At 53.1% G+C, this 26,358-nt stretch overlaps 1 protein-coding gene across 5 annotated transcripts; it reads right to left on the reverse strand.

Moving 5' to 3' along the window:
- Positions 1–61: 61 nt before the first annotated feature.
- On the reverse strand, positions 62–26,315 carry LOC308071238 (coiled-coil domain-containing protein 63-like). Of its 5 annotated transcripts, none has more exons than XM_080406331.1 (12): positions 26,217–26,315; positions 25,892–26,155; positions 5,818–5,974; positions 5,489–5,678; positions 4,233–4,352; positions 3,569–3,750; positions 2,836–3,017; positions 2,098–2,318; positions 1,568–1,642; positions 975–1,167; positions 402–599; positions 62–219 (listed from the first exon to the last, which is right to left on the reverse strand). In XM_080406331.1, exons 3-12 carry the CDS (start codon positions 5,934–5,936, stop codon positions 104–106), a joined length of 1,596 nt encoding a protein of 531 aa, XP_080262457.1. In that variant the 5' UTR covers positions 5,937–5,974; positions 25,892–26,155; positions 26,217–26,315; the 3' UTR covers positions 62–103. The 5 variants fall into 5 exon arrangements, with proteins under 5 accessions (XP_080262457.1, XP_080262453.1, XP_080262454.1 ...); XM_080406327.1 differs by lacking the exons at positions 25,892–26,155; positions 26,217–26,315 and adding exons at positions 6,401–8,833; positions 16,262–17,679 and having other exon boundaries at positions 5,818–5,981; XM_080406328.1 differs by lacking the exons at positions 25,892–26,155; positions 26,217–26,315 and adding exons at positions 6,401–8,833; positions 14,755–14,769 and having other exon boundaries at positions 5,818–5,981.
- Positions 26,316–26,358: the final 43 nt, after the last annotated feature.

A 26,358-nucleotide genomic window follows, 5' to 3' on the forward strand; every position in this document is an offset into this window, starting at 1 on the left:
AAGCCCGCAGAAGGTGTTGGGAGATGGAAGGATGTCCAGGGCGCAGAAGCAGAGGGGCAGCTGAGGAGCGGAACTGTTTATTTCATTCCTCTGTGCCGGGCTCTCACTCCTCGAGGCTCTTGCTCCCCTTCTTGGCGGCAGCGGCAGCGTGGCCCAGCTCCTTCTTGCAGCTCTGGAGGACCAGCTGGTGCAGCTGCCCGTGGCCCAGCGGCACCTCCCCTGCCCAAGAAAAGGACACCCGTGTCTGCCGGCACAGGCCTTATAGATGTGGTGGGGTGGGACAGGCCGGTGGGGATTGGCTGGGGAGGAGAGGGGGCAGCGGGGGATTGGCCAGGCGGCCATGAGGGGGTTGTGGATTGGCTGTCTGCCTGGCCGTAGCCCCTCCCTCCCACCTCACTCACAGGCGGCGATGTCGGCGGGGGTGCTGTCCAGGGCGGGGGGCGGCGGGCAGAGCCGGGCCCGATCCATCACCCACGGGAGGCTGGTGGTGCCCAGGAGCGGGTTGGCGAAGGGCTGGGCCGGCTGCGAGCCCTCAGCCCGCGTGTAGCGCAGGACGCTCTCCATCAGCAGGAGCTCGTTGGTCTCCTTCTCCACGAGACCTGGGTGGGAGGGAATGCTGTCCCACAGGGCCCCTCCACCGGGCCCTGCCCAAACGCGGCCCCGGCGGTCTGCTGGGCAGAGGACCCATGGATTCCCCCCAGGCAGTGCCGTCAGGCTCCCCAGGGGCGAGGGGTCAAGGCTGGGTCCCACACCCAGAGCCAACACGGGGGCTTGGGGGGTCCACCGGGGTGGTTCTACGTCCCGGTTGGCTCCTGAATTCCCTGGGAATTTGGCATCGCAAATTCCCATTAGGGACACCCGTGCATGACGGGGTGGCGGGAGGAAACCAGCTCAGTCTAAACACGGGGCAAGCAGGGGGTGGACAGACAAGGTCTGGGCCATGTGGCAAGCGAAGGCGGGCAGCCCTGACCCACCTAAGATCCGCGCCAGATTCCCATCCGTGATCTGCCCATTTTCTCCAAGCTGCTCCGTTGTCTTTGTAGCATCGCCACCGATTACTTTCAAAAGGGCCTCCACGCCACATTTGATCTGGCCCAGGACTCTGCTGCTCTCCTTGCATCTCTCTTCGCACCAGTTGGCTTCCCTCGTGGTTTCCGCTAGTTTTTCCTATCAGCAAAGGTTTTGCCAGGTGTCACAACAGCCCCTGCTCGCGCCCCCCCACCCCCAGTCCTGGCCAAGTCCAGTCCGGACACTGGAGGCGGCCCAGGAGGGGCTGTGGGATGCTCCCATCCCTGCAGGGGAAAGGCTCTGTGAAGGGGATCCCAAGCTCCCCATGCCACAGCCCAGGCCCCAGGTGCCAGAGAACCAGGGCTGGCAGAAGCCCTGCAGTCACCCTCTCATCATGCACTGGGAGACAGGGCTGCCAAAGCCAATGCAGGGCCCTTTTCTGCCCATGCCTCTCCAGCCGTTGCCCAGAGCGGTGTTGACGGGACCACACTCGCTAGGACACATGCCGGGACACACAGGCTTCTGCTGCCCTGGCAGAGGGAAATCCCGGCTGCCATACCTCCAGCTCCTGCAGGACATGGAAGTTGCTGGTCTCTGCGTCCTCCTGGTCCATCATAAGGGTCGTAATTTCGTTCTGTGTAAACACAAGCACACGGAGGGCATACTGGCTGAATGCTCACCAGATGTGCCTAAGAGAGGCTGGGGACCATCCCTCCACCCTGGGAGCAGGGACATCCCACTTGACCCCTCTGGGGACCACTGTCCCCAGGGCAGGAGGACAAGTCATGACCCCCCTTCTCACTCCAGCCAGCCCCACTCAAGGCCGAGGCAGCTCTTGGCCCTCTTGCATACTGCTGGGTACACGGTGGCAGCATTGAGACACTTTTAGCTCTGAGAACACAGCCTTCCGTCTGTGGGAGTTCTATTTTGGGCTACCGCTTTGCATTCCCCTAATCCCACCCGTGTGGCAGGCTGTGAGCTGGGCTCCGCTGTGAGCAGCGAGGCTGGACACATGGGAGAGGAATAAAACCCACGCCAGCCCCAAAGCACCAGCTGAGAAAGGGCAGACATGAAGGGCTTGGAAGAGACCTGGACATCCTTGATCCTCTGCTTCATCTTCTCCATCTCGTTGTTCAGCTCAGTCATGTAGATGAAGGAGGCAAAGTTCTTCCCCTCCTTTTCGATGAAGTTATCCACCAGGCGGTCAAAGTTCCCGTCCTCTGCCAGCTCCAGCAGGCGCCTGTAAGCCACCTCCTGGCTCTCAAAGCTCTCCATTTGGCTCTGCCTGGCCCACTGGGCTGCCTTCAGGGCTGAGGGAGAGATGGAAAAAGAGCCCTGTCTGTGCGTGTCCCTGCAGGGCTCCCTTTGCAGAGCCTTTCCCTGCAGGTGCCCTGAGGTTTGGCGTGGGGGCTGGGGCCAGAGGGGCAGAGAGTGTCTTTATTTCACCCAAAACTAAGCAGGGAGCTCCCTGTCCTCATGGGAACGGGGCAAACACGGTGGGATCCTTCCCCAAGAGGACAAAAGGAGCCATAGGGGCAGCTCCCTGCCTCCCCACCCCTCCCTCTGCCCCAAGGGCACCCCAAGACACATGATGCTGGGTGCTTTCACTTGCTTATCACTCTTCATCCTTTCCACTTGTAGGCTGAAGGCTGGGTGAAGGAGCCTGCAGGCAGGGGACAGGTCCCGCCTTTGGGGTGCAGAGCTATGGGGAGAGGTCCCGCCTTTGGGGTGCAGAGTCATAAGCTTGCCTATACGCAACCCCCTTGGGCAACTCTGCCAACTCCTGGCTTGTGCTACCAGTTGCAGGTATTCTCTCTCATCTGGTACCTTTTCTCTTTTTGGCCACTTCCTCCAATTCCGAGCGATCTCTGGACTTGGTCAGCATGAAGTTTTTCAGTTTGTTCTCCTTTTCAAGGGCACGCTTCCGCTCCTGCAGCTCAACATTGCGCTGGACTGTGTCTTCTATGTGCCTTTTGTTCAAGGCTGCAATCCTTGCCAGAGCCCCCATCCTGAGCACAGAGAGCAGCAGGTTACACCACGGGAAGGTATAAGGATTTGTAGTCCTGCCCATTCCCACGCATGTCTGTGCCTGGCTGAGCAAAACCCCCGTGATGCTGTGCACGCTGGCCGGCTCCCATCCAGATGCAGCTGCGTTAGCCCGAGGCCAGCAGCAGCTAACACAGCTCTGGCTGGGGGTTTGTACTCGGACACAGCACCCAGCTGTGGCAGCCAAGCTCACTTTGCCTGGAGCTGGCTGGTCTCTGCTCCAGGTCTGCTGCACCCTCCCATGCAGGCTGAGATGGGACTCGGAGGAAAGAGGCTGCTCCATAGGGCAATTCACCACATCCTGAGAAACTCCTGGCATAGGCGGAGCAAACCCCCCTGGAGGTACCGGTCTCCCTGCACTGACCAAGCACCAAAGCCTTAGCACCCAGCTCTAGACGACAGCGGGTGCATCCTCTCTCTGAAGTTGCAGTTGGCCTCTCTTTACATCGACACCCGTCGCTGGCATTGCCCACCAGCGCCAAGTTTGCCACAGAGGGTTCACAAGGCCACGTACCGCTGCTTGTAGCCTTGTGTGCACTGCTCAGCGGCAATGTTCATCCTTCTCCTCTGCTGAGCCAGCTTCTTATGGAGCTTCAAGGAGAGCTTGCCCAAAAGAGCTTTCTGGATTTGCAGCTTTTCAATCTCTTCTCGGAGCTCTTTGTTTCTGGACAGGATGGTATGGAAATGGACGGTGACCTGGGGAGAGGCAAGCAAAAGGGTTGAAGCTGGTGCGGGACTTGGGGGCATCAGGTTTCTGCTGAAAGACCTTGACCACGGCTGGGACAAATCTCTTCTCTGAAGTTGCTCCTGTACTATCCCCCTCCCCAAGACAGGGGAGGTAACAGCAGGCTAGGCTGATCATGGCACAGACCAGGAGCTGGTGTTGTCCAAGGCAAGGTGGCTGCAGGCAGCTCAGGTTTATCACTAAACAGGTGCAGACCTTCAGGCTTCTTGGCATGGCCCGAGTGCTGCATTTGGGTCACCAAGCTTGAAGAAGCCTTTGAGATACTCTGGGAGCAAGCAGGCCAGAGGAACGAGCCAGCTCCTCCTTTATGCAGTTTGTCTCAACCAAATGCATCTGCAGCATTACACTTGGTCCTGGCCAAAAAGGGGGTTGCACACAGGCCCCAGTGTGGCCCCACACATGGTCTCCGGAGGTCTGCAAAATGTTTGCTTACGTTGTTTAGATGCAGCTCCAGTGTCTCAATCTGCTTTTGCAGCTGTTTGCTACCGTTTGCTTGCTTCGCCTTCACTGCTGCCCGGTTTTGCCTCGCCATCTTTTTTTCCAGCTCTAGTATCTGCACGTACAGGTTAGAAAAAAGAAAGAAAGAAAAAAAAAAAGTCAGTATAATCTCCACCCCTACGTTCTGGACTCTTGGCAGGACACTTAGCCAAAGAAAATACCCTCTGTTGACCTGAACTACAGCAACCATGTCATTAAGGAGCTCACAGTTACAGCAGCAGCTTTAATCCCAAGGGATCCCACCCTGCACACTCAAGAAACATACGCTGTAACTAGGAATGGGTTTATTTTCGTGTCTCAAAGGAAACGCAGCTGCCTCTGGAGGGAAATTCAGCAGGTGCTGAAGGCGGCACAGCAGCACTCTGTGCCGAGCAGAAGAGGCAAGGAGGGTGGCTTTTTGGTAGGGGTAGAGTGCTGGCCAGACAGGGGTCTGCGCAGTACTCCCTGGGAGTGAGTGGAGGAACACTTTTGTCAGAAGTGGGCAGCTGCCAGAGGAAATAAATCCGTGAGAAGAACGAAGGAGTTGGAGAACAACGAAGCAGGGGGCAGGTGGGAGAGGTATGACTCAGCCAAGAGATCCCTGATTGAAAGCTAACCCTGTTGCGGAAAACTCTACAGCACATCTGGCACCTGCAAACCACCTGAGCATGTTCCCTGGCTTCCGTCATGGGTGGCTTGTCCAGAGCAGAAAGCTGCAGGGACCTGTCACTTCCGTAGCACTGGGTTGCCCTGGGCATGCCACCCCACCAACTGACCAAACCCAACCAGACTGTCCTCAGGAGAAGTGACGGGACATCCCTTAGATGTTGCTGCTCCTCTATTTCCCGCGTCTCAGGCAGCACAACGGACTGTTCCAGTTTTGCCTTTTTTGTTTTTTCATGAGGAAAAAAAAATAAAATTCAAGGGACAAGCAGAGGGATGTTGTGTGACCCCAGGCAGGCGCGTGCCGTCAAAGAGCAGCTGCAGAGACCCGTGGGACAACAAGGTGGTTGAGAGTCAGACCTTACGTTTCCAGCCAGTGCTGACTTGAATGGGAGCCTGGCTCTGCCCGCTTGGCATTGTCTTGTGGTTTTTGCCAGGAGGCAGCATTATATTCCAAAGCCTGAACCAAGCGCGTTTTACACAGGGTTGACTCTGTGACTCTGCACTGCTCTACCGTGCTCAGCCAGGGCACGCTCCAGATGCTCTTACCTCCTTGTCCAGCTCAGCTAACAGGGCTTTTCTGTCTTTAATCAGGGAATCACACTGATACTTGGTCTGCAAAAGGCCTTGGAGCCCCGTACAATTCCTCTCATCCCGCATCCTATTTCTTGGGGATGGGATCTGGCTCGGTGTTAATAACACCTCTTTGCGTTCTTGAGTCAGCGACGCTATTTCTTTTCTGTAAAAACACAACAACAAATGACCTTTAGCACATCCCACCTGCAATCCGGGAGCAAGTCCTCACCCCTCCTCACTTCAGCACCGGGGTCCCCAGATCTCGGCATGGAGGAACTTTCCAAACACAAAGCTGCACTCACTCCTGAGCCTGCATTTGCTGCCTCACGTTGGCACCGTAAGATTTCCTCTTCTCCGCTGCTCTCTGAAACTCTCTCTGCAGTCTCCTGAACTCGGCTTCAGACACCTTTTTTTTCTCCATCGCGGGCACGTCCAAAACCTTCTGCTCCAGAGAGGGCTCTCCCCACTGCCACAGGGAGGGAGAGCTCGGTCACTTGAGCAAACACGACCAGCAGCGGTAGACAGCAGAGCTGGACACTGGGGAGCGGGTGGATGGCACCACCACCTCCAGCCGTTTGTCACCACCTTCAGCTCTTCGCTGCCACCCAGTATTCATGACGTCACAATATGCCTGACCACCCATAACACTGAGTCATCCAAACCAACTCCATGAGAGCTGCCGAGCCACCTCACAGCTTCATGCCCAGCACAGGAGGGCTGCAGAATTAGTCCCCCCACCACCCAACACTGCTGGCCAAAGCAAGCCTGGCTCCCCACCGCCGGCCCGGCTGACCGCACCGCCACGTTTATTTCTGCAGGTGAGGTCCCCGTGGCAGACCTGCACCTGCAGAGAAGTTCAGCTTGGGTTTGTGCTTCACTTTATACCTTTGAGTCCATCATTTCTTCCAGCTAACTCTGCTGGTTGCTCTGCAGACGCCTCGGGAAGGGGATGATGGAGCCTCTGCGGGGACAGACCTGCTTCCCAAGGGGAGAAATGAAACGCTGGTTAAGGGGGTGTTTGTGTCCCCCTGCCCGTCCCTCAGCACCCGCTCGCGTGTTTGGCACATGAGGAAACCATCACAGATGGCTGCGCGATGAATAAAAGGAGAGCATCCGTAGTGATGTCATCGCAAAACACACTCCTCCTGTCGAGTTTATAAGTAGGGGAAGAACAGATGGTTTGAGCTGTTCCACCCTGTCCAGTACCTGGGTTTCCACAGAAATCCCGGCGAGGCCAAGGCCCCCCATGTGGCGGGCAGAGCCCCCGGGGAGCGTAAGTGGGGGGTATCGCCTGGATTCAGCCCCTGTCCCGCCGCAGGCAGGGAAGGCGCTGGGGCTGACCATGCAGCCCTCACCCCCACCGCTGGTCCCCCCCAGCCCTGCTGCAGCCCCCCGGGCTCCCCTCTTGCCCCCAGCGCTGCTCACCCCACCGCAGGGTGCTGCGGTTCCTCTCCAGCCAGGGGATGGGACCACAGTGGCAGTCAGATATTCCCAAAGAGCAGCCCCCTGCCTCCCATGGGAAGTGCAGGAGAGAGGAGAGCCTGGCAGGGAGCCAGCCCTGGTCCCTGCCCCAGGCTCTGTGGAACAGGCACTGGCCCCGTTGCCAGGTCCCACCGCAGCATGGATGGGGTCTCCATTGTGACTGTCACCAAGGGGGCGGCCGGGGCACCCACCCCATGGGCAGCGCTGGGAGCCCACGCGAAACAGACCCAAGCGGTTTCCGTGTCCCACAACCAGCCCTGAAGCATGTGCTCCAGCATCTCCCTGCCTGCATGTCCAAAGCAAGCAGAAACCCACATTTTACCCGTTCTTGCTTCCCTTTGCAGTGTTTGAATCAGCCCGTAATTTGGGACTTGGAAGCCTTTTGCTCCAACTGGAAAGCAGCACCCAGGGCTTCACCATCCCCAGCAGCACTTTGGGGCCACAGAGCTGCTTTCCCTTCCTTGCCGGCCCCACAGCCGCCTCCCCGGCCCTCCGACCTGTGTTCCTTGTGGAGAGGCTGCAATCACCACATCACTGCCATTGCCCTCAGCATCCAGACACGCTCAAGATGCCTGCCGTCGGGACAGCACCAATGGTTGGCACTGCCGGCCTGGGGAATGTCCCTGGGGACAGAGACTCTTTAGGCAGCCCGGTAGAGGGGACAAACTGAGGATTCCTGCCTGCTTCTCTCCCTTCCGTGCAGGGAAGCACACGGGAGCCACGGGCTGAGTCACAAGAGCTGTGATAATCCCTTCCTCATAAGCTGGAGTGCGTGGCCAGCTCCTTCCCAGGGACTCGGCAAACCCAGAGATCCCTGGAGGGCAGAAGCACGAGACAGCGCTGGAGGCTGCAGCAGGGCTGTGTTTTGTAGACCTGGTGTTGCTTACTCAGCTCTGGGATGAAGGGGAACAGAGGAGGTGCTGAAGGTGAGCAAAGGGCATCTGCGGCCCAGGTTGCAGGGTGCGGCCAGTTCAAGGCGATGAGCAAAAGCCCCAGCCAGCACATCGCTCCTGAGGTTGCGCTTTGCCGTTATCCCGGAGACTCTGATGAGCTAACAAGCCAGCCATCAAGTTCCAGGCTAATTCACAGCCAGACAGGCTCTGAGGATGCATTTAATTGGAAATGATTCTCATGGCAGAAAGCAGAATGTGGCACTAGGTAAGAAAAATCACAACCGAGGGCAGAGCGATGCTGGGAAGGCACTGAAGCCTGAGGCTCCCGTCGGGGCTGGGGGAAGCTCCCAGGGCTTTTCATCCCATTCCTGCACGATCAACAGCTCCGTGGGATAATAAACACCACCTCTCCAGGGATGAGGTTGTCACTTTGTCTCGGTGGCCCTGACTGCCTCATACTGCAGATCCCTCCTCTCTGGTTCGCTTCTCTTCACCCTCAGCAGAAATAGGGCCAGAGCTCCAGTTCAGAATAAAGGTAGAGATGCAGGGGCGGACATTATTTTTCCAGAAACAATGCCACTGGGTGACTCAAAAGCCTGCTCTCCCTTCGCTTGGACTAGTCCAGCCTCAAAATACAGTCCACGGTGCCTGTCCTTTTTGTGTTCCTTCTCCATGGACCAATTCTCAATTGTTTAGCAAAGAACAAGTCAGTAAATTAAACTGTTGAGGAAGGATCTGATTTGGTAGTGTCCGTCACACTTGTTGCACAAGCATTTATTATATTAAAGGGGGCCATTTTCACCCAAACAATACTCAACTGTTAGTCTTGCTCCAAATGAGGGTGACTTCGTTGTCTGGGTGGACCTTTAAGCTGTGGCTGAGCAGAATGGTAAGCGGAGCAGGATGAGATCGTCTGTAACGTCTGAATCCAACAAATCTCCATCTTCGGGAAGAAACAAAAGAAAAGTGACTTTCTATGCAATTTTCACCTTAACCTGTCTTCTCCGATTTAATAGGTACATTTAAGCGCCGATTGACACAGAGAAATTATTCCTTCAGCTGCAGATTTGGGGTCTAATTAAAACTGCTTGTACTATTTTAAGGGCCAGATTCTGATCTGTCTGTGCAAGCAGCGCATATCCTTCCTAATTTCAGCAACAACGTCGCTTTTTCACTGGGTCCAGTTTAATAGAGGCTGCAGTGAACGGCCAGAGCTGGGCTGGCTCTGATCTCAGCTCACCTACCTGGAGCATCCCATCGACATCACGGAACATCTCTGGGGTAAGCTAGAGGATCAGGCCCATATTTTCATGCAAATGTAATACACTCATGTTACTTAATGCCTATTTATAACAAATCCAGAACTTCGTTCTACTTAACCCGTCTTCAGCGTTTGACACGTGAAATCTGTGAGTCAGAGGACTATATACGGAACTGTCAAAACTTTATTTTTTCCCTCCTCTAAAATCCTGGATTAAATCAGAATCAAACTCCCGCCAGCACCAGCAGCAGCGCTGGGAGGAGCAGGAAGGTGCTGACAAGCACTAAGGCAGCTGGTGATGGAGTAAGGTCTTCTCAAGCAGCAGCATGATGGCAAAACCTCGTAGAAGAGGTCCTGAATTCAGTCACACGCTAGGTCCATCTCTGCTAAGCATCGTCCCATGGACTTGGAGTGATACCTTGGCCTCGTGGTGCCACCTTACCAAGGCTTGGCTTGTGAATGGCCTTCCAGGAGCTCATTTTCTACTCATGTTTTTCTTTCTTTCCTCTGGTGAATGGTTGTGTTAATATCTACATGGACCACACCAGCCTGCAACGGGCAAGACCAATGTTGGTCCTAAAAGAATTGCAAACACATTGAGAGCTGTAGACCTGCAGCTTTTGGAGCTGGCATGTTTTGCTCCACGTGTTCCTTAGAGAAAATGTTTCTTTCAAAATACACGCCATCTAGTCGTCACACGCTGAGTCGTTCTCTCCCTGCACAGTATCACTGCTTCTCGCCTGCCCTTCCTCGGCACACACCCTTCCAGGAGAGAAGGCTTTCACACCCGGCATCTGAAACAACACTGCAAACATCTGATGCTATTTACCTGATTTAACACTTTAAACCTCAACAAAATCAGAGCCAAATATGCCGGACACTCTACAACCATGCAGCAGAACAGCCTTCTCACACTGAAAGTTTACAGTGTGAAAATAACAAGTGCCTATCCATCGTTAGAGATGACAAAATAGCACAAAAGTAGCTGGTTTTCACCTCCGGAGTGTTTTTCCCGACAGCCTGCAAGTGCAGCAGCGATGGCCTCTGGGCAGCAGGATGGGGTAGAGGTGGCTCTGTATGGGTACCTGGCTTCAAGTTTTAAGAGTAATTGGCATTAAGTGAGGGGAGAGGAGGATGTTGGTTGCCTCCTCCATTACAGTGAAAAGGAGTTACAGCTGTAATTCCAAAGAGGAAATTGTCATGGTAATTTCCTGCAGATGGGCTTCTTCTGAATTGCTAACACCAAGCAATTGTGATTGCCAGCAGTGAACTGACTCCCTTGTGGCATTACTCGCTATTTTTTAAAGGGTCATTTTAGGAGCAAGTTTCCCAGCCCTTGACTTTGGGAAAGTAAAACTTCTTCCCACTGCAGGTTCAGCCCCTCCAGTGGAGCCTAATAACATGGATTTCCTTCCCCTCTCTGTGCTAACTTAGAGACGCCTCTGACTGCGGCAGGTACACCCGTGCTGAGTTACTGCTCCAAAGCTGCCGCCACGGGTGGGAAAACACAGAAGCAAAATAGCTGAGGATGCGCCACTGCCTGAAAGCAAGAAAAGAACTCTGAAAATTTCACTGGCCTCAGGTCAAACCTGGCACACAGCAAGCACTCCTGTCTGTGGGAAGATTTTAGGTAATGCAAGAGAAGAGAACGGACTCAAGGACAGAGCCGCGGCAGAAGCTGCTGTCATGCTGGGTCTTGCCTGGCCAGGAACGGGGCTCTCTGTGTGGACGTGGGGGGTTTTTGCCTGTGATGTAGGCAAAACTGCACAAAGTAACGCTCTTAGCAGGGCTGGCGTTCCCTCAGCAGATTTGGAGGGACACGGCCATTTTACAGCATCAAACCCAAGCAGGAGGCAGGGGTTTTGCTCAGGCGTGGGATGTGCCATGCAACAGGTCTGAAAGTCCGGCAGGGCACTTGGCTATGGCTAAGCCAAGCTAATAAATCCCCGCTGTGCCCTCCCAGATCCCATTCTTCCCCAGGGAAGTCTGTTGGCAAATCTAGATGCTGTGCTGGAAGCCCCCCGTGCCGGATCAAGCTGGAGAGCGCTGGGAGAAGGGGTGGGAGGCTGATTTGTCATGGAGACAGCAGCACATCACAGGGGGAGTCGGGAAGGAAAGCCCCTTCCCCACAGACCCCAACGGCTCCCTGTCAGCTCTGGGCAGAGCTGGGCAGCATGGGAGAGCACAGCAGGTACAGCCTGTTTTAGAAGAGCTGTTTCCAATTAATCATTCCTGATTACCATCCCGTGCAATGCTCTTGATCGGGGCTAAGAACACCTGATTAGTGGAACACGCTCCACAAGTGGCTTAAGGCAACTGAGGATTTGCCTATATATCAGTCAGGGAAACTATTTTGAATTAACATTTAAAGGCAATTAATTCAACTGCTGTATGGGTGTTCTGTACCATCTCTATTCAGTTTATCTCCTTTTACTCTTCTTTTCCAAATCAAATGAAGGCCACTTGATCTCTGGGTTGGGCGCAGGAGGCAAGTATCCTGGGGGAGCCCACAAGCCCCAAGGAAAGCAGGACAAGCGAAAGAAATCTGCCTGGAGGAAGTGCACCCCAGGTCCAGCCCAGCACGATGCTGATACAGACAGCCAGACCTTTCTGTCTCCCCGGTTTTGCCTTGATGGGAGAGGTTTGGGCGCTCTGGGGCATCCCCTTCCAACAGCAATTGCAGCACCGGGCAAGAAACTGGGTGCACCAGCTGCTCTCCTTCTGTGACGTTAATGCCCGATTAAGTAGGTGATGGAACGAGACAGTAAAGTGCACAGTCAAAGGCAGGCAGATGACCTGAGGTGGATCAGCAGGGTTTCCCTGCCCCAGCATCAGCCTGGCAGCTGTGCTGCTGGAGCAGAAAGCTGTGGACACAGCAGCGAGCGGGTCTGTGGGACGAGGCAGAGCAGGGCTCCTTCAGCACAAACCTCCCTGGTGAAGAGTCAGCCTGGCAAAGCCACTTGCAGCCTTTTTATTTGATTTAGGACATGTCTCCTGGTAATTAGCCTGTCTCGGCCCTGCCATTTTTCTGAAGCAGAATTTCACAGCAGCTCACACTGAGAATAGCCCCTTGCCCAGCCCATCGCCAGCACCACAGCCCTTCTCTAGAGAAGGAACAGATTGTTCTCAGCAGTCTGGTCCATTTGCCATTTCTACAAGCTGGCTGGATTTGCTCTTTATTGCCACTCACTCAGCAACTGATCTTTTGCAAGGTCGCAGCTATCAGTTGCCTCCCCTCCTGCCAGCCGTTGCTTCATGGCCCTGGCTGCAGGTCCAAGGCCTTACAAGGGACATCAGCTGAGTTTTGTAACCGGCAGTTTATTGCCCAAGAGTTGATTTAAATTGAAGCTTTAGAAAAGAAAATCCCAAGGGTTCGGGCTGCCAACTTCTCTTAGGGTAAATGCGAAGCAACTCCCAAAGAAATGCAGAGGTGGCACTAATCAAAGTCAGGTTATAATGAGTCCTCCTGAGCGTTTTGCTCGGTGTGTTAGCACACATTCCTGGGACTAGTTCAAAGGGAAGCTGCACAGCTCAGAGAAGGGCTGGAAGAGAGCGCCTGTTTCTAACCCTGCTGCTGATGGAGATTTGCCATGGGTTGGGCGTGCAGGAGCGGTCACCCCCACCGGCCAGCAGCATCCCGGCCCACCAGCCACAAGTGGTCCTTGCCTTTCCCAGTGGTACCTCCCCAGGCAGGCAGAGGCAGGCTGCCCTGGCCAGGCAGGGCAGAGGGATGCAGGGATGCAGCCACCCCCTGCCGGCTCACTCTTCAGGAGGAGGAGAGGAGCAGGAGGCAGCAGAGCTGAGCCGGTTGCTTGGCAACACCCCTGCAAATCTCCATCCTGTCAGAAAACATTTTTTTCCAGCAATTCGGATGGGTTTCACAGGTGCAGGATCAGGCCTGGCTGATCAGGTGGTTTTAAAAAACCACACATCGTACCTGGAGGGGCCGCGCATCCACTTTGGACAGGTCCCAGCCACGCAGCCAGACACGGGCTGTGAAATGCGGCTCCCAATGGGCACCGCACAGCGGGGAGGGCTGCAAGGGGGGTGACAAGGCTTCCTGGGGCTCCTACACCCCCATTTCAGCCTCCGCTCAGGGACCACGATGCTCTGCATCATCCCTGTCCCAGCAAAAGACAAGGGACGGAGCAGTCTCTCGCTCTCCCATCTGCAGGTAACCCATGAATGGGATGTCAGCCACCTCCGGGGGGAAATGAGCAGCGCTGTGAGCTCAGGTGAGCTGCTCCCTGGTCCTGCGGGCTGGGGCAGGCCCTCTGTTAGCTGCCCCTTGGTGTCTCTGCGCTGGCAGAGAAGCTGAACGAGGCTGATCCTAGTTCCATCTCTGCATCCCTCCATCACTGCGGGAACAAGGCTGTGGCAGCACCATCCCCTGCTCACCCTCGCCAGGCTTTCCTCTGACATCCCGTGCTTTAGCTCTCCTTCAGTCTGTACCTGGCTTCCTTGAGCCCCCAAATCCAACAGTCAGACCTGACCTGAAAATCAGTCTAGCTCCTCCGTGACTGTCCAGCATCTGCGGTCTTCTCTCTGCGTGCAGAGAGGAAAAGGAAGATAGGCCAGGCTGTTCCCAGCATTTCATGGAGAACAGGGACAGGAGGGAGCATCCTCCGAGCAAAGCAGGATACTGGGGACCACGCTGGGCTCAGTGGTGGAAATACAGCAGAAGAGGGCAGGAGCTGAGGGAGTGTGAAACAGCCCCAGATCACTGCCAAGCAGGCTGGATCCTGGCACTTAGGGCATTTTGCTCTGCTCCTGCTTGCATTTCCCATGGGAGATGCTCCCAGCCTTGTCATCTGGGAGCAGCAGGAGCCAGCGAGGCAGCAGCAGGTCCTGCGGGAGCTCAGCATCACCATCAGCATCCTGGAGAGGCAGGACGAGCCATCCAAAAGTGCCATTAACCCCTCTGCACATCGGCATGAGCCGATTTGTGTGGGAGCTGATCCTTCTGTTCAGAGCTAACCAAGAGGGGAATTTCCTCAAAGAAAACAAAATGGTCTCAGCTGGAATTTTCCCCTCAGCTACGCTGGCACAACCCCTTCTCCTCCAGTGTGAGAGGGGAACTTGGCCCGCTGATATTATATGCCAACTTTAGATCGGGATAATGATATACTGTTGGGCTTTCTATAGATTCTCAGGTCACTTTGCAAACATGAATTAAATCTTGACAAGGCAGCTGCAAGGAAATGGAGGTTTTACTGTTCCTGATTTAAAGAGAGGGAAACTGAGACCCAGGGAGTAAATGCTCTTCGCAAGGTTGCAGAGAAAACAAGCTATGGAGGCTGGGAGCGAAACCAGGGTCCCGAAAGCCTTTCCGCTTCTCGCAGCGCTGCAGAGCGCTCCTTCCCACACAAGCCCATTCTGGAGCATCGTTTTACACCAGCCCCAAACGTAACTCTCTTTTATATTTAGCTCCCAGGTTCTGTAAAGGGACATTATATAACAGACCTCAAGCGTGGCATTTCATAATTTACCAGCTCAACCTGTGCTGCTTCTCGAAACCCGCCTGTGCAGCGTATTCCCCGGCGCAGCGCAGAGCCTTCTCCCACCTCCTTCTGAGCTGGCAAGATATCCCACTGGGCACTTACCTGCAGTTTTAAAATGCTGCGCTGTGCCATCCCCTGGCCCCAGGCCGCCGTGCCGTCTCTCAAGCAATCAGTTCCATTTTCATTGTCCAATTTCTTGCTCCTGCAAGAGAAGGAAAGGACGTAGCTGGACACACTGCTCTCAGAGGGCAGGCGTAGCCCTCGCCAGCAGGAAATCCTCTGCTGGGTTGCACAATGGTCCAACGGGCTCTGAAGTCCCCAGGAGGAGGTGGGAAGGGACAGCACCCAGGCACCTTTGCCCAGCTGGGCTCTGCAGGGAGTCCCACCCATTTCTCTGGCAAAATCTGGTGTCCCCAAAGCTGGGGCTGAGTGAGACGATGCAACCAGCAGTCAGCACCGTGCAGGGATGGCCCTGCTGCCAGACAGTCCCTGTATCCCTGCTGCTCTCACCCCGGGCACGCCAGGAGGACTTTGGACACCCATGCTTCAGGAATGGGGGCTTTACGTCCTGGGATGCACCCCCCAGGGAGAAGAAACCCAGCCCTGAAGCTCCAGAGGCCACACGGTGTCTGATGCTCAGTGCTCCCGACAGCCTGTCTGGCCCTCTCCAGATCTGCTGCTCCAGTCCAGCGCAAGAGCCGACGCTTTGGGAAGGCCCCGCATTGCCACACACACTCGTCCCCACGTGTGTTGTCTTTCTCTGACCGATGGCAAGTTAAGCACGGATGCACCGGAGCGGGAAGAGCGCATTGCTTAATGGTGAGGGCTCAGCCTGCTCTCCTCTGCCTGCAGTAAACTGGTGCTGCTGGGCTTCCAAGAGAGATTTTCCAGCAGCTCCTCTGCTCCGGCAGCGAGCATCCTCCCCGGACACAGGTGGTCCTGCCAGGGGACACAAGTCTGCCCCGGCACAGAGTAGAGAAGGCAAATAGGAAACCACAACAGCATTGCTCCCTTTTGGCACTGTGGCACAAGCCCGGTGTGCCGGCAGCCCACAGACCCCTGCTCCATCCCTGTGTTGAAGCTTCTCGGTGCTCTGAGTGTCTGTTGACTGGTGCAGAGTTTGGAAATCTGTGTCAAGTGTAAAGGCAAGGAGGGAAACCCCAGGGTACCAGCTTTTAGGATCCAGCCCTGACGGGTGCCAGCATCCAGCTGGGGAGGTGCATCCTGAGTTAAGCACGGTTGCAGGGCTGACACCTCCAAGGTGAGTTGATGCTGGCAGGGCAAACTCGATTGACCGTGTTTCTGGCTTAAATCCTTGCCTGCAGGCTGAGGCAAGAAACCACGTTAAGGAATACTAGCTGAAGTGGCAGTAGAGGAGGGCACCCTGGCTCGCTACCCAGTGCTGCAGCCCCCGGTACATGAGCCTGCTGCTTCTGGGGTCTGGGACAAGCCCGCAGGACCCTGGCTGGACAGACGGACGGACAGCCAGCCCTGCTGTGCTCATCTCTAGGTCAGGGCACCGGGGCTGATCCCTCACCGCTTCCAGCTGAGCCAAGCAGTAACGTGGAATGGCCTTAAAGCCTGCTATGTGCCTTTTCCAATACATTACCTCTATAATAATATATATAAACTGGAGCTCGCTGGAAGTTTTGCTGTAATGTTGGATGCCGATGAGCAGTGAGCGCTCATCCTGCTGCTCGCTTCCTTCTTCCTCCAAAAAGCGAGCACTTAACTCCCGGATGATTGTAACATTCAACATCTGCAATAAACAACAGAAAGGACTTGGGGTGTGACTCAGAGAGGGATGAGGAAATCACCACAAAATTCAAATCCTGAGCTGAAAATACTACTTTACTAAAAATACACGTCCAGCCTGTTTCAGTGCCTGAGACTGTCTCCACCCTGGGAGGTGAGTTTCAGTCACATCACTGAATATCATCAGCAAACAAGTGAAACAGAAGAGCGCTAATTAATCACACAGTTGATGGCACAACCTTTAAAGGCCATGCTTGGGAGAACTTTGGAGCAGCAAGCAGAGGATTTAAAGTATCACTTCATGCTCCCACTGCAACCCAGGGGAGCCAGGGACACCCTGCAGCCCAAAAGGCATTTCCAGAGCAGCATCAGCAAATGCATGAGGATGCGTTGTCACCCAGCCTGGGCATATATGACAATTTCCATATTAATCAGAGCACAATAAAAAAACACCAAACAGAAATGAGCTCATTGGCATGGCCAAGCTCCTGTCACACAAGGATTGTGTTCTCATCATCCTGGCTACTCACACCCCTGGGATTTCCAATCCCTCCTTCTGCCCCAGTTTTAAGTCACTGGGGAATTCAGCAGCGGTACTGGTACTGCAGTTTCACCAAGTGACTCACACCTTTGGGCTTTATCTCCTTGCTCATGCCAATGTCAAACTGAGCCAAGGTGCTGTGGCTCCTGCATTTCTGGCATCACCTGCTGCTGCTGGAAGGAGAGCATCTAGGTGAGACAGGGCAGGTCACTCCACCAGCTGGGGATGAGACTGCTATATGCACACTTGGTAATAGGTAAATGCATAATAAAAATAAGTGCAATACTGATTAAAAATAATTAAGTAAATTAATTTAAATGCATCTGTGGTCAAGCAATGTAACACTGCAGTGAAGAGCTGCTGACTTGTACCGCCTCATCCTCTGCAGACGGCAGTGGGTATCAAAGCACCCAGATACAATGCAAGGTTCACCAGGCAGCATGGCTTGCAAGGGAGGGTGAAACCCAGGTTTGCAAACAGTCATTTGAGCAACCAAAGTTTAAAATGGTGCAGCAAGAAAGAAAGAGACAATGGTGGCTGCTTGCCTTGTTTTAACCAGTTGTCCACACTTACACTGTTGCTAGAGAGAGAGCTGTTTTTAACCTTGGTTGAAAGAGCAGCGAAGCCAAAGCAAATAAAGGCTGGAAGAAGAAGCACGTGCTCTGCCATGACCATCCCCATGGGTCCTCTCCAGAGGTCACAGCTGTGAAGGCATCTCATCAGCAAGGCAGTCCCCGCAGCAGCTAGGACATGTGTCTCCCGGTGTCTTCGAGCCACTCCAGTGCTCCTGCACAAACTCCAACAGTGAACAGGTCTTGCTGGTTAGCCCACAGCTCACATCCCCCCCAGACTTGTCCTCAGCAGCTGCCCCTGTATCACTGGCCCAGGCATGTGCCATGGCTTTCCTTCCTCGGCTGGGGAAGGGCAGTACCCTTGCCGCTGTTTATGCCTCACATGTGCCAAATCACGGCTATAAAAGGGAGAAATGTTCAGCTGAAAAATACAGCTCACCTTTCTATAGTAGAAGATGGGATCCGTTACATTCCAGTTGAAACCCTTCCAAAAAACCAGGTGGGACTTTATACATACATATATATATATATATATATATATATATATATAAATAAAACTGTTTCTTTCAACAACAACAAAAAAAAGAGCCCTGGCAACTATCCCATGCCAAGAAAGACATTTAATTGAAGCCACACAAAAGGCAGTCGGTCTCACCAGCAACTGCACTTCTATTGCCTCCAGAAAGCTTGACACATGGATTCAAAACCAAGGATGAATGTCAGCTGTCAGGTCCCTAAGGCTCTGCAGTGACCTACATGCTACCAAGAAAAAAAAATACTCAGCGCTTGTTTGAGGTTGTGTTGGGAGAAGCGGCAAAGGTAGCATGGCTCAGCAGAGTGGGATCACCGAGCCAGGAGCTGGGGTGAAGCATCCCCCATGTAGGCACTGCCCAGAGCAAAGCCCCTCTCCTGGGGAGCTTGTGGTGTGAATCCAGCGGTGCATGGAGTTACCCAGGAGTAACCAGCTCTCACTGGTCCCTTCCTCACCCCATGTCAGGGAAGTTAAATTCACAGCAAGATCAGCAGGGAGGGAACTCTTTGCAGGGAAGTCAAACGGTATCGGAAAAGGAGTGCAAGTTGAGCCCAAGGCCACCAAGGCTTTTGCCTTCAGTGGAGGCTGTAGAGAAGCAGGCAGTGTGGGTGCATGGGGTTTCTTTGACCCCCAGCAGGGTTTCTCCATCTCTGGAGATGTTCCTGCTTCGTCTCCAGACACTTGTGTTTCAGGCTGAACTACCTGGGAAGAAGCTGTTGTGTTGGGAAGTGTCCCATGAGGAGGTATACAGGAGAAGCTATGGTGGTGCAAGTTATCATCAGATAAACCTTTAGGCATGCACACTTTCACGAACTACTTTCCTTCTAAAACACTGCCTCTTGGCCTCAAAATACACTTTTCCTGTTTGTGTGCAACAGGAGGGGGCCTGTCCCCATAGCTGGTTTGGCCAAGTTGCATGTGCTGAATCAAGGAGAGTGTCAGGGGGTACCATGAGAAGGTTCGGTCTGATCCTCACTGGGAACACAGAGCCCCGCATGAGGTGTCTCTTCCCTGCTCCAGCTTTGATGTAATGGCTGCTGTCACTGGGCGCATCCTGGCTTGCACCAGCTCAGCAGCGATGGGCCGAGCGGGGGTGTCTCTCAGCAGCTGGCTGTGAGTCCTGCATGATGTGTGTCTGAATGGAAGTGTGAGGCCAGTCCCTCTGCCACAGCCGGATTGGACACAACAGCGCTGAGCGCTTGAGCTGACCGGTAGAGCCCTCTCTGCTTTACAACATGTGTCCCCTTTTCCTATATGCATGATTGTCCAAGGCAACACACGCTCAGGTTTCAGCCTCTGCCCATAGTTTGCCTTCGTACTCCTCTCCCTTTCCCACAAAGCACATTAATTCTGCAGCCCCCCTTTATAATAAACCCAAACCCACCAAACTCGGTGACGAGCATCCTCTGGAAGGGAATGGGAGGGCTGGATAGGAATTCAGTAACAATATGTAATGAAACATCTGAACCTTAAATTCACCCTTGAATAACCAAAGCTGTTCCGGCTTCAGAGTGAATGTCTCCTCTAACCTTTTTTTTTTTTTTTCTTCTTCTTTTTATATGGAAGAAACAGACTGCCCGTGCCCACAGCCATTCACTCTGAGGCAGAAGTTTCACGTCAGCCCCCATGTCCAGCTGGCTGACCCTGAGCTGATGCAATGCTGAAGCCTCACCCGATCCCAGTCTTGCACCGGACTGAATCTCATCTGCCGCACAAACACGCACAGGGTGTTCTTACTGCAAACGAGGCATCTATTTTTAAAAGGCAAAAAATCACATGAAGTAAAACATGGAGGGAAAGAAGGGGAAAATCGAGTTCCCAGAGAACAGAGACTGGAACAAAAGTGGCAAGTTTCCAAGGCTCTCTTTTCTCCACAGATTAATGTTTCTGACTCTCCTGTCTCACCTGCCACCTGACAGCGTACATATGTATGGAAGCATTTACATAAATGCCCAATTTATTGGCTAAAAAACACTATTGCGTACACTGTCATTTGCAGCCCTTAAATTTATCACCACATCCAATCTGAAACACTGATGATTTATCACCAAAGGCAGCTGGCAGGAGACTGGTGTGGGAGAGAACTTTGGGTCTGTCTGTGCTGTGACCCAGAGCAGGATAGAATCTACACAGGTCACATTTGCTTTAAATCAGGGCTCACAGCAGCACCCAAAGCACACGGGTGCTATGGCGAGCACCTTTCCACTGGGTGTACCCCAGAGCACTCCACAAGCCCTCCAGCGTGCTGGAGATCTACAAGGTCTCCTTCTCTGCTGCTGGGCTGAGCCCCTGTGTCATCTCCAAGGGGTGCTGTGGGCTTTGCCCAGCTGAAGCTGCCCGTGACATGGAGGAGAGACTGTCCCAGGAGAAAGAGGGTTTCATCAAGTCACTTAAGGCATCCTCTGGATGCAGGTGCAGGTCTGTTGACCAAAGAACACAGCTCAGTGTGACTCAGAGGATTTCAGATGAGTTAAATCCATTTCGTACCCACTCCCTCAACTGGATAATTACCATTAATTATACAGGCTTGAACTCTGGCTACGCTCTCTCGGTGACCTGGGAGATGCTGCGCTTGTAAGCAGCTGCGTGCCCAGGAGAGCCGGCATAGGACCACATTTGCTGTCAGATGGCTGTGGCAAAGGCAGCCCTCACCGAGCAGCAGGGCTAGAGACCTCATCCTCCACATCACCCCTGGTCCAGAGGGATGCCCAAGGCAAAGGATGCCCCAGGGCAAAGCAGCAGCTCACAATGGCATGCCCAAGCTGTGCAGACAAACCAGAAGGGAATCCAGGGATCAAGGGTGATTCCAGCCACAGATCCCTCCGAATCCTGTCCTACCGATTTGGCACAACGTTATGTAAGAGGAGCTCGGCTCCTGAAAATCTGCCAGGCTCACGAGGAGTGAGCAGCAAGGAGGTGAGAAGAGAAACAAATAAATAAGCACACGTGGCAGCTACCTCCACAGTGGACCACGTTTTCAAATGCTGCATGTAAGCAGAAACTCCAGGTGTCCAAGAGCTGTCAGTGGGATTGTTCTGCATTTTCAGGAGCGTAAGGGGAAACAAAACCTGGATCAGCAAAGCCTCCGCTCTCTGAACACTTGTTACCTGTCCCAGGCCTGGGAAGGCTTTGGTGCAGCAGCCTTTGGGAAGCCTGCAAGTACCTGCATGGGGGATTTCCCACATATTGCATCTGCATTTCAAAATCCCCAGCAGAACAAAGGAATCCCGGGGTGAGTGGAAGATGTCTTTCTCGCTCCCACATCTTGTGTTCAGTGATACGCCTCCCACTGGGGTCCACACAGGCAGAGCAGCCTTTTGACCAACAGCAAATCAACAGACCTTCATCTTATTTCCACTTTCCACTCCTCTGGCAGCCCTCCTGGTCCTCCTTTTTCATTGGTTTTAATTAGAGAAGCAGGTCATCCATGAAGCAGAGTTATGCTGGGGTAAAATCAAAGGAAGCAAAGAAACCAGCCGCGTCCCAGGCTGCTAATGTGCATTTCTGGCCAATGCACTGAGGAACATCCACAAAATGTTTTCTTCAAGCCGTGTGAAGCTGAAGCTACACAAAAATATCCCACTTCATCTTTCTGAGAAGCAGTTGCCTCTGCTTGTCTTGCAAGGTCTGCTCCACACCATGGGTCAATTCACATCCCTCTGTAACGACATCCAGGCAGCCTGAGGTGAGCTATGCAGGGAGCCACCCCCCTCCCCAGTGCCTCTCCCCTCGCACAACAAAGAGAAAAGGCAAAAAATATGCTCATCCCACCATAAACCAGCTGAAGAAGGGCTGAAAATCCCTTTGCTGGATGTATAGCACTGGCTGACACCAGTTTTTCCTCTTCCCACCCTGTGAACAGCTCAGCTGAGCCCCATGGAAACCCACAAGAACTTTCTAGCCCGTTATGAAACTCAGGTTTTGGCGGAGCATAGAGATTCCTGACCAAAGAGGGGAAGACGGGGGCTCCACTCCTTCCCAAAGCAGCGTCAACTGATCTGCTACTGCTGCTCTCCACTTAAAGTAAGACAAAGCCTCCTTTCGCGCTGTTTCTTCTCTTTTTCTAAGCGATGCAGCAGATGACCATCACGCTTGCCCAGGGATGCTCGACCACAGACAGGACACATCATAATGGCTCTTGTGCCTGGACTAGCCTTAAAAGTCAGATTCATATAAGAAATTCACCAAGAGGGTGGAATGTGCTGTGTTTTCTTAATCCAAGTAGCTATAGCAGGAAAAATCCTGTTGTGGTCACTGCTACATTAGAAAAAAGCTGCTTAGGACATTTTTATATCAGAAGAATTTTACTAGTAGTATTTTTGCAAGTATGGACCTTCCAAAACTCAGCAACAGAACATGTTTCCATTTGAAAATACCTTTCATCAGAAACCCATAATGTACACCTACTTTATTTAAAAAAAAAAAAAAAAAAAAAAAAGTAGGAAGGACGGAATGGCAAATCACATTTTGCCCGTGTCCAAATAGCCTGTCTCAAAAATTTTGAAGCAGAAATCTTTTACCATTTTTTGTCAAACATGTCACTCGAACAAACTTGAGATGGACTTGTTCTCGTTGTTGACAGCATCTGTTGGTGGGAGATTTCAGACAGAGGCCAGCCGTTGAGACTGAAACCTTTGGCTCGGTGGAAATCAAGTCCTGGCTGGGGTGTGCAGGGTACACCAGTGAGAAGAGAGAGCACGACAAAATCTCCGACAGGCATCGCGCTGCTGGCTGTCTGGGAATGGGGCTGCATTCGGCTTCTGCACATGGTTTGAGCCCTTGGTGAGCCCCAAGGTGAAGCCAGAGGCTCAGGAGCAGCAGCCAGCCCCGAGCTCCTTGCCAGGTTCCGCACAGTGCACCTGCCTGCCTGCAGCTGGCAGGTTTTGTTACTGGAGGGAGATCATTGCACTGTATGTTTTGTAAATAAAATACGATACCAAGAAAACATCTGCCTGTGCGTCATCAGCTCCCTTCTGAACAGGACAGGAACCCCTACATCTCCAGATCAGCCTCGCAACATGTTCCAGCTGCTCTTCTTTTGCCTCACAAATTGGCACCGTCTAACCCCCAAACTCCGCAGCATCTGAAATTTGGGGGTCAGCAAAATATTTTCGTCATCAGAAGCAAGAAGCATGCATAAAAGCTTTATCTTGATTGTAACACAAGGAAATCTGGATGCAAACAGTAGGAGTTACGAAAACATTTAAATCCTGCCTGGGTATTGAGTTTGGAAAAATAATATTAGACCCACAAGTCACCTGCTCTTGTTTTTGCAGTGTTTGAACAGCCCGTGTAGATCTTTGTTTGAAATGTACACAAACACGTTGAATTTCATGGGCTTAGTAAATAGGTAATCTAAGGCAAGGGGAAGTGTGGGTGACTCGCATTTCTTAGGATCCACCTACATACAGGGATAAAATAATTATTTAATAAAATAATTTCATTATTATCTGCATATATATATGTGCATGTGTGTATATATAGTGTATATATGTATCATATTATACACACGATAGATGTATGTGTGTGCATATATTAGGTATATATATATATGTACAGAACAATAATGAAACAAACGCTCCTTATTTTGCTCCTGTATGTAGGGGTATTTATATATAACATATATTTTTAAACATAGCCAGATTATGAGCAACTGTACAATAAACAAAGTAGCATGTGCATGAGATAGTGAGGACAAATCAGTGGGGGAAAATATTTTACATGGAGGCTTCCAAGGAATGTGACCAAAGCGGTGATTTCTTTGTGGAATTTTGGGAAGGCGGGGGGGGGGGGGGGGAGCGGGGAGGAAAATCCACAAAGGTCTCAGAGCTTTGAGCAAGATCAACCGCACATCATCATGTATTTAGCAAACTAGAATGCAAATGGTTGACAAATAGAAAGAGGGGGAATACATGAACCATAAGCTTCAAAATTATGGAACGCTTCAAGCCTGTGTGCAGAGTTTAAGGACAAAGGGATTTCCCTGACTGTTCCCCCTCTAGAAATAAATCATTGTTGTGAGCAACACTGGAGAACAAAACAGTTTCAGGATATTTATAACACCTTGGCTGGGTCCCTTTTCTAATCAGAGAAGCTGGTGTGGGGTGAGGCTTGTTATTTCCAGCAGAGAAAAGTTAGCTTATTAAAAAGATAATTTTGCGATGGCATTTTAATATCTCTGGCTCGTCATGGAGTTTACTGCTGTTTGGGGGTCCTTACTTTTTATGGTAACATAGCAAAAATGGAAGAGCAAAAGACTGTGCAAAAATACAGCCCCCTCCAAACAGGACACCAAGCACTGGTCGCCACTGTTGAGATGCGGAGCTGTGGCAAGGCACGTTGGTTATCAAGGTGATGATGGGGCCTGGACAGATTCACCTTTATCTGTCACTCCTCTCCTTTCCTCTTGGTTAAGCCTCTTCTAACAAGAATTGACGGTGCTTTGGACCTTGCCTAATACAGTTCAGCAAGTGAGATATATTCTTTGCCCTGTCCACTGTCTTTTGAAGGGCCGGATCCTTCCTTCCAGAAGTAGGGTGTTCCCAGTGAAGGTTGCACCCTAGAAGGTGCTGAGCTCTCCCCTTCCACCTCATTTCCCCCAGCATTAACAGGAGTGAAAGGCACCCCACTAAAGGTGCTCAGATCCTCAAAGGACTTGTCCCTGGAGAGGGGGTAACAGCTGAAGGTTAAGATGAAGGTATTTCCAGCAAAGAAAACAAGGGCAGGAAGGTTCCTCTGGAAACACTGGACCAATTCCCCTTTTCAAATAATTCAGCTAAGTCCAAGAGAACTTGCCCCACACAATAAGAAAGGATTTGGTGCAAAAGAGCTGGGGTGGGTGGGTGTGGGGGTGTGTGTTGTTCCCTGGGAAGGTGCAGAACAAAAATAGATGCAAATCTGCAAAGGCTGTCACAATGAAGTACATCTGAAGTAACTCTATTGTCTTCAGCGGGGTTACTTTGGGCTTACACCATCGTGACTAAGATCAGCATCTCAGCTTGGGCATGCTCATTACAATAAGCGTTCGCTCGGGGAAGTCAAGCATTGCAGCTGCGTCTTGCAACGGGCAAGCGCCTGCCTTTCAGGTAGACTCTGCATCCTCTCCTCTCCTTCCTCCCGCCAGATCTAAGGGTGCTGAGGCTGCAAGTCCTTTGCTTGATCGCCCTCACGAAGCTGAACTCTGCTTGGGCCCCACCGCGGTAACAAGATTTTATGAGTATTGTACAACTGCCGGCAGGGGGAATCTGGCACGCATAGTGGGAGCAATTCACGCGGGGAAGGGAGGGGAGGAAGAAAGAGGTTGTCACAGCCAGCCATTCAAATTAAAGTAGGAGTCAATAAAGCAATTAAACAAGATTTCAGAGAAGCAAACGGAACGGTGAGGAGGGCCCGCACAGCCCATCTCTCTTGCCCATGCAATCCAATTTATGAGCAGAACCTCATTTACCCGTTGGTAGCCAAGGTGCAGCTACATACGGGATAAAGTAACAGCAGAAGCATGAAACAAAAGAGCAGGACACTCTTGAAAGTGCAGGCTGTTTCTCTGTCCTTAAGTATTTCAAAGTGCTGTGCATTTCTTGAAGCCTTTGCAGGGGGAGACCCACGTATCTGAAGGCGCTCGGGAGCCGAAGGGCTTGCTCAGGCTGCACAAACTGCGGTGGGTGAGCGGGGCCGGGAGCTTGTGGCCCCGAGGCGAGCTGGCCACGGGCTCACCCTGCGAGCCGGCCACGGGCACCCAGCACCGGGCACCCTGCGAGCCGGGCCACAGGTCAACCAGGCCAAGGGCTCTGCAGGGAGCAGGAAGGGGCCGCCACTGCCTTCCCAGGTCCCACCACTCACCCCGCAGGCCATGGCTCCTCAGGCCGCAGCGCCCGGGAGGCAGATAGCGGCCACGGGTGTGATTTTGGTGCTGTTGGCCCTATTCTAGGGCTGGGGAAGCGGTGGATGCCCAGAGAGGGAGCGCACCCCTCACGCCTGCTGCCTCCTGCCAAGCTGCCGTCGCCTCACAGCTCAGCCTCCGTGAGGGTGCCCGGAGGAGGCTGTACTGACAGAAGGCCGACCCCAGCCGCCGCCCCCCGCCGTCAGCAGACGCCAAACGCCCTTCTGGCCCTGCTCACGGTCGCGCTTCGCCAGGCCGGGCCGAACCCTGTGACCGCCCCGATACCGTGTGGCGGCAGTGCCGCACTATTTCACCTCCCGTGAGCGGAAGGATTCCGCGAGAGCGGCACGTCTGCGAGTCTCTTCCCGCCCCGCGCTTCCCGCCCGGCGTGTAAAGGGTTCCCGGTGAGCCGCCTCCCCCTCGCAGT

The sequence above is a fragment of the Falco punctatus genome (genome assembly GCF_963210335.1).
Source record: "Falco punctatus genome assembly, chromosome: 1".
Lineage (NCBI taxonomy): Eukaryota > Metazoa > Chordata > Aves > Falconiformes > Falconidae > Falco > Falco punctatus.